This window comes from Lathyrus oleraceus, chromosome 3, assembly GCF_024323335.1.
Source record: "Lathyrus oleraceus cultivar Zhongwan6 chromosome 3, CAAS_Psat_ZW6_1.0, whole genome shotgun sequence".
In the NCBI taxonomy this organism is placed as follows: domain Eukaryota; kingdom Viridiplantae; phylum Streptophyta; class Magnoliopsida; order Fabales; family Fabaceae; genus Lathyrus; species Lathyrus oleraceus.
In genome coordinates, this window is record NC_066581.1 from 58,557,587 (window position 1) to 58,571,416 (window position 13,830).

General features: G+C 35.1%; 2 protein-coding genes across 3 annotated transcripts; both read left to right on the plus strand.

Annotated features, from left to right (window-relative positions):
• The first annotated feature begins 424 nt into the window (after nt 1-424).
• LOC127132519 (uncharacterized) lies at nt 425-9,102 on the plus strand. Of its 2 annotated transcripts, XM_051061480.1 has the most exons (18): nt 427-978; nt 1,185-1,256; nt 1,537-1,607; nt 1,712-1,811; nt 1,903-2,001; nt 2,199-2,325; nt 2,746-2,879; nt 2,958-3,017; nt 3,183-3,418; nt 3,673-4,102; nt 4,485-4,808; nt 4,925-5,527; nt 5,607-5,780; nt 6,326-6,553; nt 6,640-6,923; nt 7,251-7,535; nt 7,803-7,925; nt 8,598-9,102. In XM_051061480.1, exons 1-18 carry the CDS (start codon nt 700-702, stop codon nt 8,728-8,730), a joined length of 3,762 nt encoding a protein of 1,253 aa, XP_050917437.1. In that variant the 5' UTR covers nt 427-699; the 3' UTR covers nt 8,731-9,102. The 2 variants fall into 2 exon arrangements, 1 of the variants encoding a protein (XP_050917437.1); XR_007806747.1 differs by lacking the exon at nt 8,598-9,102 and having other exon boundaries at nt 425-978; nt 7,259-7,535.
• Nucleotides 9,103-9,338: 236 nt separating this feature from the next.
• On the plus strand, nt 9,339-13,555 carry LOC127132520 (glucose-1-phosphate adenylyltransferase large subunit 1). The gene is made up of 15 exons (XM_051061481.1): nt 9,339-10,177; nt 10,448-10,570; nt 10,679-10,852; nt 10,931-11,023; nt 11,124-11,207; nt 11,299-11,354; nt 11,439-11,532; nt 11,651-11,763; nt 11,850-11,922; nt 12,042-12,122; nt 12,209-12,295; nt 12,385-12,489; nt 12,571-12,677; nt 12,953-13,013; nt 13,098-13,555. Exons 1-15 carry the CDS (start codon nt 9,950-9,952, stop codon nt 13,197-13,199), a joined length of 1,581 nt encoding a protein of 526 aa, XP_050917438.1. The 5' UTR covers nt 9,339-9,949; the 3' UTR covers nt 13,200-13,555.
• Nucleotides 13,556-13,830: the final 275 nt, after the last annotated feature.

The window sequence follows — 13,830 nt, forward strand, 5'->3', positions numbered from 1 at the left end:
CTTTTCTGAAAAACATGAGATCTGTTTCTTTTACATTAATAGATAAATTTTAATTATTATATTGTGTATATTACTTGACATATACATACACGTATATCTATAAGAATTACTAGCTCACAAAAAAAAAAAAATTCACAAATTGTACACATCATTATTTTTGTTCAACCTTATCCACAGTATATACCGTTATAAGAGAAGAAAACACAGAGCATATTTAAATTGAATCGAAATCATGTTCCCATTTACAAGGAAAGTAAAAAGAGTAGCTTCCGTTAATAAACTCACATCCAATGCCAACGTGGCAATAAAGATAACAGAATATCCACAGCATAACCGTCCAAACAAACACGCTTTCTAAACAAACCGTTACTTAATAAATTAACACAAGAGAATATACTACACGCTAAACATATTTATTCTATTCAATTAGTAACTAATTAAAAAAGTTAAACAGTGATTAGTGTTTTTAAGTTCAATCACATCACAAGACGCAGACACGTTTATCTTCTTGCTCACGCTTTTCACGTTGCGGTTAGAAAAAGGGTTTTTGGTAGGTACTACCATTGAAGCTTCAGAATCCAAACACCGAAATCTCTGTGAAGTTGACAGTGTATATAAATTCACATTACAGTAGTTCGCAATTCTGCATTGGTGCGTTGTTTGAAGAAGAAGTGAGTGGAGTGATTGTGGAAGTTGAAGATGTTGAGGATAGTGAAGGAACCAGAGGAAGTGATGAGAATGCGAGGAGGTTCTGTGCTTGGAAAGAAGACGATTCTGAAGAGCGACCATTTTCCTGGTTGCCAGAATAAGCTTCTCACTCCGCAGATCGAAGGTGCTCCGAATTATCGACAGGCTGAGTCTTTGCATGTTCATGGTGTTGCAATACCGACCGTTGATGGAATCCGAAATGTTCTTAATCACATTGGTGCTCGCCGGAAAAGACAGCAAGTTCTTTGGATTAGTCTTCGCGAAGAACCGGTATACTAACTAATAGCTTGCTTCTTTTGTTTTATATTTTATAATTTTCTTTAAAAATTGCTTATGGATAAGTAGAAATTTAGTTAAATTTAAGGTAGTTATTTTTTTCTTCATTTTTTTGTTGTTGGTAATTAGGATGAAATGGTGATTAATAATGAGAATGCTATGATATGTATTGACATTGTTTCTTTCTTTGTTGAAATCAGCTTGTGTACATTAATGGCAGACCTTTTGTGTTGCGAGATGTGGAGAGACCATTCTCCAACCTTGAGTATACGGTATAAGCTGTTGATTTAAGTTCTTTGATGTCAGTTTACAAGTTTTTTTTAGGTTTTGAATTGTGGTTGTGTGATTATTGATATTGAAGAAAAATTTCAAACAATGCGGTCGATGTGACTGTAGTTGCGGTATGGTTGTAGAAGGATTCAAAATATTTAATACTCTGCGGCTGCAATTGCGGTTAAGCACTTTTTAGGTTTGATTTGAGTGAATTACTGCTTCAGTAAAACTATTTTGGGCTTATGGCGGATAACTTATGTCGGACTTTTAATCAATCAGGGAATTAATAGGGATAGGGTGGAACAAATGGAAGCTCGTTTGAAAGAAGACATCATGTTGGAAGCTAGAAGGTATTTCTTTGGGGCCACTCTGTATTCGTTGCTAACTTTTCGTGCGGATTTGATGGTTGTTTTAATTTCTTACGACGAATCTTATTTTTATGTTGATGTAACAGGTATGGTAATAAGATCCTTGTGACGGATGAGCTGCCTGATGGTCAGATGGTGGACCAATGGGAACCCGTGTCACGTGATTCTGTCGAGACGCCGTTGGAGGTATTAGTGAAATTTGTTTAGAATGGAAATGTGAGTATCAAATAAGTTTTTCCTGCTAAATATTGCTTCAAAGTCATTTTATTTTTTATAGGTGTATGAGGAATTGCAAAAGGAGGGATACCTTGTTGATTATGAACGTGTTCCTGTAACGGATGAAAAATCGCCTAAGGAACTGGATTTTGATATTTTGGTAAGTTTTGTTTGCATGAATTTGTTTTTGAGAGAAAATAATGATCCGTCTTTCTTTTAAATCACTTTTCATTTTATGCTACCGTCATGCATCATAATCTGAACTCACTTATTAACTTAGAAAACTCCTTTGTTTAATAAGTTTCGTGAAACCAATGATTTGTTGTAACTTAGCTGATCTTATTCTTTGATTTTTAGGTACATAAAATCTCTCAAGCTAATGTCAATACAGAAATAATTTTTAATTGTCAAATGGGGCGTGGACGAACGACAACTGGAATGGTCATCGCAACTCTGATGTACCTCAATCGAATTGGGGCCTCTGGTATTTCTATTAATTTATTCACTCAACTTTTCTGTTTTTTTCTGTCAGTTTCTCTGATTTTGTTGTTTATTTTCTATTATTTATGGCATTTTTCATCCCAGAAATTTGAATATAAGATTATGATTGTTGGACATTCAGCATCCGATTGAAAGCTTATTTATTTTGCTGTTTAATTACAAAAATTATGGAACTCTTATACTTCAAAAGACTATTTTGCTCATTATTGCATCAATACGAGCATACGGACATACATTCCAGTTTTTAGTTAATATAAATGAATGTTGATTTCTCGTAAATCAGCATGGCCTTTTCCATGAGTTCCTTTAATTTATTTTTGCTCTTTTATCATTAATTTTAAGTCATAAAGTGTATCAGAGGATTTTCCACTAACAAAAATATTACTTTTATGTTATTATATAGGGATTCCAAGAAGCAATTCGATTGGTAGAATTTTTCAATCTATGACCAATGTTGCTGACCATTTGCCAAGCTCAGAGGAGGCAATTTGCAGGGGAGAATATGCGGTTATAAGAAGCTTAATTCGGGTGTTAGAGGTACTGACATTAAATTTGATATTTCTTGAATAAAATGAGAATTTATTCTTGTTATTCTAATTTGCTAACATTCTTCAGGGTGGTGTTGACGGGAAAAGACAAGTGGACAAAGTCATTGACAAATGTGCTTCAATGCAGGTTTCTTTTTAATGTTTTGATCTTGTGTTACTCAAAATAACTTTTTTTCTGGTTGTTTCTACAGTCTCTTTGAATGTTTTGAATTTCTTTCCATGTATCTTGTGGGTTGAATCTTCATATTTTTCTAAATTGCCTCATTTAATCCTTGCCTTTCATGAACTTCAGAATCTGCGTGAAGCAATTGGCACCTATCGCAATAGCATTCTACGACAGCCAGATGAGATGAAAAGGGAGGCATCACTTTCCTTTTTTGTGGAGTACTTGGAGAGATACTACTTTTTAATATGTTTTGCTGTGTACCTTCATTCAGAAAGGGATATACTCCACTCTAGTACTGCTGGTCAAAGTAGTTTTTCTGATTGGATGAGAGCTAGGCCTGAACTCTACAGCATTATTCGCAGGTTAAAACTTTATTCACTCCGTGAGGTCTATGTTTTGTAACTTTTCTTTTTTGATTTTTCTTCATTAAGCTTGTGGAGTGTGGATTTATAAGTATTGAGTCAAACTGAGTTTGACTAGTGAATTGTAATCTAGCAATGATCATGATTGTTACTGAACCGAGCTCGATTTGACTTTCCGACATAATCTTTTATATGTGGTCCGAGGTTCTGATCACCAATGCATTTGGCATGACTCATGACAATTGGCACTGCAGGTTACTCAGGAGAGATCCAATGGGTGCACTTGGATATTCAAGTTCGAAACCATTTTTAAAGAAGATAGATGAATCAACTGATGTCCGGCCTTCTGAGATGGGTATGGTTGCTGCCTTGAGAAAGGGTGAGGTTCTTGGTAGTCAAACTGTTCTTAAAAGTGATCACTGTCCTGGATGCCAAAATCCAAGTTTGCCAGAGAGAGTAGACGGTGCTCCTAATTTCCGACAAATTCCTGGATTTCCAGTTTTTGGTGTTGCGAATCCAACTGTTGATGGTATCCGATCAGTCATTCAAAGAATTGGCAGCACTAATGGTGGACACCCAATACTTTGGCACAACATGAGAGAAGAGCCTGTGATTTACATCAATGGGAAGCCATTTGTTCTTCGTGAAGTTGAAAGACCATACAAAAACATGTTAGAGTACACGGTAAACATTGCATTTGACATATCTTTTCAATAAATTTGAAGTTATGAAAGGGGATGGCAAAATAGATGTTGTTGTCAGAAAAATTGGCTCATTATAGTTGTGAGATAGTCTAATGTAATAAAGGATATCTATTATGCTGAGGAATAGCTAATACATGAAATGACACAGTCCCATAATCTACCTGCTTGCTGAATATTTGTCAAGCCTCTACGTGCTGTAAAACTCAGGATTTTGTTAATATATACATGATCAACTAATGCTTAATTAATTGTCAAATAAGTTGAAATCGTGATGTCATTAGATGCTTCTTTGAATTTCATATTACTTTGGTATTCTTTCCTCCTATTATTGGTGAATTGGAAGCTGTAATTTGTTCTTTCAGGGTATTGGCCGTGAAAGAGTTGAGAAAATGGAAGCACGGTTAAAAGTAGACATTTTAAGGGAAGCTAAACAATATAGCAATGCCATAATGGTTATTCATGAAACAGATGATGGACATATATTTGATGCTTGGGAGCATGTTACCTCTGACGTGATTCAAACCCCACTTGAAGTTTTCAAAAGCCTGGAAGCTGATGGGTTTCCCATTAAGTATGCACGTGTACCCATCACTGACGGAAAAGCTCCTAAACGTTCTGACTTTGATACTTTGGCAATTAATATTGCTTCTGCTGCAAAGGACACTTCTTTTGTTTTCAATTGTCAGGTAATTTTTTATTCTTTGATCTCATACGCTTTATTCTTTTATGAATACGTTCATCACTAGTTCTTGTATTTTTCTCCTTTTCATTTATAGCTGCTAATATCTTATTGATTTAATAGATGGGCCGGGGAAGGACTACTACTGGTACTGTCATAGCCTGCCTTGTGAAACTTCGCATTGATATTGGTAGGCCCATTAAAATATTGAGTGATGATATGACCCAAGAACAATCAAATAGCGGTTCTTCAAGCGGAGATGAAGCTGGGGGATGTGTCACTGCATTGACCTCCAATACTTCACAAATGAAGATGGACGGGAAACAAAACCGTGTTTTTGGTATAAACGACATTCTCTTGTTATGGAAGATAACCACATTATTTGATAATGGTGTTGAATGCCGAGAGGCCTTAGATGCTGTTATTGATAGATGTTCTGCACTCCAAAACATTCGTCAAGCTGTTCTACAATATAGAAAAGTATTTAATCAACAGCATGTTGAACCTAGGGTAAGGAGGGTGGCTTTAAATCGCAGCGCTGAGTACTTGGAACGGTATTTCCGTCTAATTGCTTTTGCAGCATATCTTGGAAGCGAAGCATTCGATGGGTTTTGTGGACAAGGAGATTCCAAAATGACATTTAAGGTTTGGTTGCGTCAGAGGCCAGAGGTACAGGCTATGAAATGGAGCATCAGATTAAGACCCGGGAGATTTTTCACTGTCCCTGTAAATGTTTTATACTCAAATGATTATTTTTTCAAAATTCAATGTAGAATTGCTTCAATAATGCCAATTTAAATTTTAGGAGGAGTTGAGAGAATCACAAGAGTCTCAGCATGGAGATGCAGTGATGGAGGCTACTGTCAAAACAAGAAATGGTTCTGTTTTGGGGAAGGGCTCCATACTTAAAATGTATTTCTTTCCTGGACAGAGAACTTCCAATCATATACAAATACGTGGTGCACCTCATGTTTATAAGGTATTTTATATATGAAAGTATTGCTAGAGAAACTAACTATCATAAAATTTGTGATGCCAGAGGGTAAGGCTACACGTCCAGTGGGGACCTACCGGATCATCCAAGTGTAGGTAGAATTGGCATCTTTAATATGTTTGATGGTGAAAAGTTTATTTAGAAAATATTGTTATCTGGTGTTTTACAAGTACATTGCACTGTGTGATAATTTACTTTAGTCGATATTGCTTCCAATCGTACAGTATTTGAAATGCAGATAATTTTAGCATATATTTATATTTTGAAAAATATTAACATATCATGGCATGTATTATATGATAGTAATACTTTCAAATTAAAGAGTATTTTATATATAATTGCAACATGGTTTGACAATTGAGTAGTCGACAAATATATAAAATCACTGTTGACCTATAACTTTGAGAACCAGCTAACAATAATAAAATATAAACTTGATTTGCTGACAGCATTTTGCATTATCAAATTTCATGTCATTGTCCATTGATTTATAAGTGGTATGATGACCGTGAGAATGCCATTTTTTTCAGGTTGATGAATACCCTGTGTATTGCATGGCAACTCCAACCATCTCTGGGGCCAAGGAGATGCTAAACTACTTGGATGCTAAGTCTAAACCTGGTTTCACTGCTCAAAAAGTTATATTGACCGATGTAAGAGAAGAAGCGATTGTTTATATCAACTGTGTTCCCTTTGTTCTTAGGGAGTTAAACAAACATGTTGATACACTAAAACATGTCGGAATCACCGGTCCTGCGGTGAGCCATCTTGTACAATAGTTTGTTTCTTGGAACATATTACAAAAGTAATTGTGTTGCACAACTGATGGTAACTTAAAATGCAGGTTGAACACATGGAGGCACGGATGAAAGAAGACATATTGGCTGAGATTAAAGAGTCTGGTGGGCGAATGCTACTACACCGTGAAGAATATGACCCCTCAACAAACCAGTCTTCTGTGGTTGGATACTGGGAAAATATTCTGGCAGATGATGTGAAGACACCAGCAGAAGTTTATTCTTTTCTAAAAGATGATGGATATGATATTGTCTATCGGAGGATACCCTTAACAAGAGAGAGAGATGCCCTGGCCTCCGACGTCGATGCAATACAGTACTGTCAAGATGAGTAAGTCTCCATTCTAAACAGTGTGTACATAGAATTATTAACAATCATATCATAGAATTGTTAACAACCTATGATTGTTGATAATTTGGCTCTCTTGCTTTGTCTCCCAAATGCAGTCATGGGATTCTTGTCTTGGTTTGTCTTGTAAAACTATATGGTCATATCTGACCTTTTTAGTTGCAGTGCATGCTATAGTGGCATTGTTATGAATATGTTCCCTGCTTGTCTGTGCATACCATCTAGAAACTGCAAACTCAATTGTTAATCTTTTAAGTTATTCTTCATTTAGATATTACAATGTATTTCTAAACTCTTGCTTCATTGTAGCTCTGCAGGGAATTACCTCTTTGTATCACACACAGGCTTTGGTGGAGTCGCATATGCAATGGCCATCATTTGTATTAGACTTGGTGCAGATGCAAACTTTACATCAGAAGTCCTGCGGTCATCATTTGGTCCTGATACATCTGCAGTGACTGAAGAGAATTTGCATTCTCGAGCTTCTAATGAAACAGCACTCAGGATGGGCGACTATCGTGACATTTTGAACCTTACAAGAGTCCTCGCACATGGCCCCCAAAGCAAAGCAGATGTTGACATTGTCATTGAAAGGTTGTCAAAAAAGTTTGATTATAAGCTTTACTAACCATTTTTTATTACCTGTATGGAAATGCATTCAACATTAGAGTAGATAGATTATGTTCTCTATGATGAGGAATGTATGCTGTTTGAAACATGGTATCACCCCTATCTTTTAGTTTTATAATAGCTTTTGCATCATTTACCTGCTGGGGAAGTTTGATTTGTCAACATAGTTTAAGATGCTAGTTATTGGTTTTTAGTTGAAGGCACTGATTTTTTTCTTCTTCTTCTTAATAGGTGTGCAGGCGCAGGGCATATACGAGATGATATTCTTTATTACAATAGAGAATTTGAGAAGCTTACTGATGTTGATGACGAGGAGCGTGCATATCTTATGGACATGGGTATCAAGGCTTTGAGGTACATTTACATGCCTCACTTACAGAAATGTTCTCATGATGCCTACCGATGGTTATTAATTTATTTTCTCGAAAAGGTATGAGAAGAATTATTCACACCCTCGCGTACGCTGATGGGGCCTATAGATGTAGCGTGTGGGGTTTGGTTGACACGGGTGCAGGAATTGATACAGACATTTAAGCAACTGACTTTATAATAGTTTATTTTGCTCAATCCAGCCCTAGAAGTGTTGCTAATTGTTGTTTATATCTTTTGCATGTTAAACTATAGAAAATTAAAATACTTTGTAATAAAAAAATAATTAGGTTTCTTTGAAAAGCAAATCAAATATTAATATAAAATGCATTTTGATGGAGTATGAAAAATGTTACATGTTACAAACTTTAAAGACAATGGTGAATCTATGAATAAAATGATCTTAAAAAAAGTTATTTATTGTTGTAAGGTTTACTTTGATTAACACCAGTGTGAAGTTAGCACTATCAATTATCAATGTAACCACTAAATCACAACAAACTAACATGTTGATCTTGCACTTAATGTCAAACATTGGAAAAAAGTAGAAAATTTGAAGTACACAGATTATTGGATTTGTGAGTGGTAATTACATAAATTTTTTTATGTGTGCACCATATAGACTTAATGTTTTTATAATCATTCCTTTTCTTGCAGGCGATATTTTTTTCTTATCACATTCACATCGTATCTCTACTGCACGTCTCCCGCCGATACAGAATTCGCCGCGTGGATGGATGCCAGACCAGAGCTTGATCATCTATGTAACAATCTAAGAATAGATAAATAGTATGTTAATACTTTTGATCATGTTGATGTACAGTTGGCATTTGATGTTCCAGTTTCTCCCCCGATTACTTCTTTTCTCGATGCTGCGTGTAGCAACACTCTTGCTACTTTGCAAACTGCTGTCTCAGGGAGAGCATCATCCTGTAGTCAGCTTCTATCTGTAACTGTATGTCATCAGAAGCTGGCTCTGGAATAAGGCATGTGTATAGAATAAAAAAGCTCGAAGGAGTAATTTCTGATTACCAAACTGAGTTCTAGCCTGTAAAGGAAGATACTGTATTCTTATATCAATGGTTGTTTGGAAGTTTTTTGAAGGACCGAAAGGAGTACTTCACAACATTCATCAATAATTGTATCTTATTACATTTCAATATTTTAATAATAAAAATGTCGGTCTCGTGAAGAAAGAGTCGGGGGTTTGTTTGACTTGTTGACAAATGATGCCTCTAAACATTGATTAACAAAAAAAAAACACCTCCAAAAAAGAGTGAAGAAGTAAGCTGTAAAGTGAGTGGTGAGGATTTTAAAAGAAAAAGAGGTGTAAAGAAAGATGTAAAATTAAAGTAATGTACGAGGAGGACTATATGCATTAAATTTGTTACTATAATCGATTTTTATGTTAAAAGAAAGTACTAAGTTTCTGATTAATTGATTTTAAAAGTATGAGACTTTAATTAATGATTAAATTAATCACAAAAGAGGATGGAAACAACCTGCATTTAGGAATAATAAAGATGCAATTTAGCTTTAAGTGTAGTGTAAGCTGCTGAGAATCTTTAGAAACTTACAACTAAGTTTGTTTTGTGTACTATATTGTCTGATGGTTTCCATGTTGGTTTTGTGTATTAAGCCATTCCTTGCTCTACATTGAGGAAACCAACTTTGCTTTAATTAATTCTTTTAAATTCATAATCAAACAACATGAGGTGGAAACACAATAAAATAAAAAATATTACAAACTATGCTCTTGCTTTAATTTCCCTCTTTTTCTGTTCTCTTGTGCATTGCTTTTATTGAAGGATCTTTTGATGTTTCTTAATTAAGTTAATATCATTTACACATGTTTCTCTTCCTTTTCTGCTTGTACAGGCTTTGTTATTTATTAGTTTTTGTTTTCAATATTTTAGATAATCTTGTACCAGTAAACTTTTGGACTTTAAATAATAACTTGCTTGAAAGAAAAATCGAAGATAGTTTTCTCAGTGTATGGAAATTTTGTAATGATGATGGCGAGTGAGTTGCATGGGATTTCTATGTTATTAAGTTCAAAGAAGCCATTCTTCGACCGTGACAGGATTCTGTCTTCTTCATTCTCTGGTAGCAAGTTGCATTCAAAGAATGCAACATTTGATTTTTCGTATGGAAAATTCGTAAGTGTTGTACAAAGAAAGACGAATAGAAGATTTTTGGCTACTTCTACTCTTGCCGATGTGGCAAACAATTTTATGGTATATTCACTTTCATTCTGCCTCTTAATTAATATCTAAGTTATTTGACAATGCTATGTTTCTGCTATTGTTAGAATTAGTTAAATATTGTTTAAGGTAGTTACAAGTTAGTTATGATTACTATATAAAGTGTATCGTAGAATCAGTGCAATTTTCTCGTTGTTAGGCTCTATCATGTTTCTCAACCTGGTAGCTTCTTTGTTTTGATTGAACTTGATCACTAATGATATATATTGAATATGAATTTGCTTAAATAATGTTACATTTCAGACCCTACAATCAACAATTTTCGCTGAAGAAGAAGCCAATCCAAAGACTGTTGCATCGATCATTTTAGGTGGTGGAGCAGGAACTCGTCTATTTCCCCTTACTCAAAAAAGGGCTAAACCTGCTGTAAACTATTGAGTTCACTAGTCCTTGCGATTTGTTATGTTCTTCCAGAACTAGGCTTGAATTCGCTAATATGTGCGTGTCATTTTATGTTCTTCGCGTGTTTCTTAGGTGCCATTCGGAGGATGTTATAGGCTGGTGGACATACCAATGAGCAATTGTATTAATAGTGGAATTAGCAAAATTTACGTCCTTACACAGTTCAATTCTCAGTCCCTCAACCGCCACATTGCTCGAACGTATAATTTGGGAGGTGGCGTCAACTGTGGCGGTAGTTTTATCGAGGTGCACCTTCTTTTGTTACTGTGAGTTATATTTTTTACTTTCTCTTGATGTATACGGACTAAAAGTTTTATATGGTAGGTATTGGCAGCATCGCAAACACTCGGCGAATCAGGGAATAAGTGGTTTCAGGGTACGGCCGATGCTGTAAGACGGTTCCTTTGGTTGTTTGAGGTATGCATAGTTAGTTTTCATGTTCATACTATTGTAGATTTCGCAGGATATTATTTTCGTCTACCAGAAAACTGAATAAGCTTCTGGAACTTGAGTTTAGGATGCTGAGCATAAAAGCATCGAGAACATTCTGATATTGTGTGGTGATCAGCTCTATCGAATGGATTACATGGAATTAGTGAAGGTTGGTATTATTAGCTGTTAATTTTGACTCGCATTTGAAGATTCACTTTCATTGTGAATGTTTCACATGACAACTGATCTAAAATCTGCAGAAGCACATTAATTCATGCGCTGATATATCGGTATCGTGTCTCCCAGTGGATGGCAGGTAATCTAAGTAAAGTTTCCTCTATGACCTTTTACTCATTCGGTTTTTTAGATGTTCACATTTTCTTCTTTTTTTCACTCGTAGTCGTGCCTCTGATTTTGGACTGGTGAAGGTCGACGAAAGAGGACAGATACGCCGATTCATGGAAAAACCCAAGGGAGAGTTTTTAAGATCTATGGTTGTTATTTTTCCAATTTCCTCTTAAAAAATTGAAATGTAATATACTATAACTATATAAAAGCGCCGGTTTTCAATCTGAAATCACCCGTTTCTGATTTCTCTACCTGTTCTCGTAGCATGTAGATACAACTGTTTTTGGATTATCAGCTCAAGAAGCAAGGAAGCTTCCATATATCGCATCAATGGGTATATACGTGTTTAAACTAGACGTTCTTCGCAAACTTCTCAGGTAATTAATTAACTTATGATATTTTCCAAAGTTCAATTCAGATAAGTATGATGCGATTTTCAGTTTTCTTTGGTAATAAATTTCAGGAACTGTTATCCTAATGCAAATGATTTCGGATCCGAGGTCCTTCCGAAGGCTCTAAAAGATTTTAAAGTCCAGGTAGTTTCTCTAAGTAAAAACTACTCGAGTATTACGAGTTGTTTTGCGGAAGTATTTTGTCACCAAATATTCTGTTTTTATAGTAAACAATCAAGGTTGGCCCTTGTATTTCATCACAGGCATGTCTTTTCAGTGGTTATTGGGAAGATATTGGGACTATAAAATCTTTCTATGATGCAAACTTGGCGCTTATGGACCAGGTAGGTCTTTTAGTATTTATAAGTTACCGGTATCATCGATCAACAAGTTTATACAAATTGCAATTTCTTCTTCTTCCATGTCGAAGCCACCAAAGTTTCAGTTATATGATCAGTCAAAGCCTATTTTTACGTGTCCTCGGTTCCTACCCCCAACTAAAATGGAGAAATGTCAGGTAGAAGTGAAGATTTTAGTCCATGTAATATAACCAACCTTTTATGTTTCTAATGGAGCCTAATGAGTGTGAAATAACATCTATTGTAGGTGATTAATTCTTTGATTTCAGATGGTTGTTTTTTAAGAGAGTGCATGGTTGAGCATTCCATAGTTGGAATTCGCTCGAGACTCGATTCTGGAGTGCAGCTAAAGGTAAAAAAAAATCTATCTGCTCAACTTCTTTTAACACGACTGACATGAAGCCATGTTATCACGTTTACAATCGCGTTACAGGATACCTTGATGATGGGCGCTGACTATTATCAAACAGAGGCTGAAATCGCGTCTCTTTTAGCAGTGGGGGACGTTCCGATAGGCATAGGCAAGAACACGAAAATTATGTAAGAATCCTAAAACCCGAAAATGCTGTCATAATTTCACACTGTATAAAACCATTCATGAACTCGGTTACATGGCATATGATTATGCTGTTCATTGGATCGACGCACCATCAATGAATTTTAAGTTCTATAGCAAGTTTCACTTGATCAACAAAATAAGACGGATCCGAATGATATTCTATGTCGGATTTACACATGTTTTTTCTCTCATGTTTTGTCATTTCTATAGATTTGGTATACATGTAACTCTATATCATGACTGAATCTCTATGCAGGAATTGTATAATCGACAAAAACGCAAGAATTGGAAACAATGTAATAATTGCAAACAAAGAAGTAAGTCTTAATTCTCTACTTTCTCCACTATTTGTCATATACTTCTCTGAAATCAAATTAATGATAATTGTTTTTGGGGCGTAGAATGTGCAGGAGGCTGATAGATCGTGCGAGGGGTTTTATATTCGATCAGGGATCACGGTGGTGTTAAAAAACTCGGTAATAAACAACGGCACAATGATTTAATTTCATGATGAATGGTTATCAAAAGAGATGGAAAAACACATCCATGAAGACACAAATGGAAGAATCTTCAAACTTTTGCTATGAATAACTGTCACCTGAAATAAAGGCTCAGGTATCAAGTTTTGAAGGAAAATCAATAAAAAGACACATTCTGTTTGTCAGAATATTTTTTATTGGCTCATTCAACAGAGAGAGCTACAAGATTGTCCCTGCATAAAATTCATTTTATCATTGTCATTATAAGCCAAAATGGCGAATAATTTGTTGACATTATTTGTCTAATTGAATGTTACATTTAAAATAAGAGAAATATAACCATCAATGAAAGATAAATGCATGTGTCACTAAGATTTACACTTTGAGAATGTTAGTTATGTTATATATCAGCATATATTGTTTACAAACAAATAAAGTAGATTACGTGGCACTTAACTGTGAATCAATCAGAGACGTATATCCCGCCAAATCATGAGTTTAATTTTAAAATACTGGTATGACATGACAAAATGTTATAATTCTATTGGATGATGGTGTAAAAAAAATTTACACTGACGGGACATTACTTTTAGTCTCTTAATTTAATTTAAAAATATTTAATATTGAAAGCATCATCAAATATAATTAAGATTAT

Coding starts and splice junctions, on each gene's coding strand:
- LOC127132520 (XM_051061481.1), top strand. CDS start 9,950: ATGATGATGGCGAGTGAGTTGCATGGGATTTCTATGTTATTAAGTTCA. Junction 12,296..12,384: donor CTAAAATGGAGAAATGTCAG/GTAGAAGTGAAG, acceptor CATCTATTGTAG/GTGATTAATTCTTTGATTTC. Junction 12,678..12,952: donor GGCAAGAACACGAAAATTAT/GTAAGAATCCTA, acceptor ATCTCTATGCAG/GAATTGTATAATCGACAAAA.
- LOC127132519 (XM_051061480.1), top strand. CDS start 700: ATGTTGAGGATAGTGAAGGAACCAGAGGAAGTGATGAGAATGCGAGGA. Junction 2,326..2,745: donor CAATCGAATTGGGGCCTCTG/GTATTTCTATTA, acceptor GTTATTATATAG/GGATTCCAAGAAGCAATTCG. Junction 4,103..4,484: donor AAAACATGTTAGAGTACACG/GTAAACATTGCA, acceptor TTGTTCTTTCAG/GGTATTGGCCGTGAAAGAGT.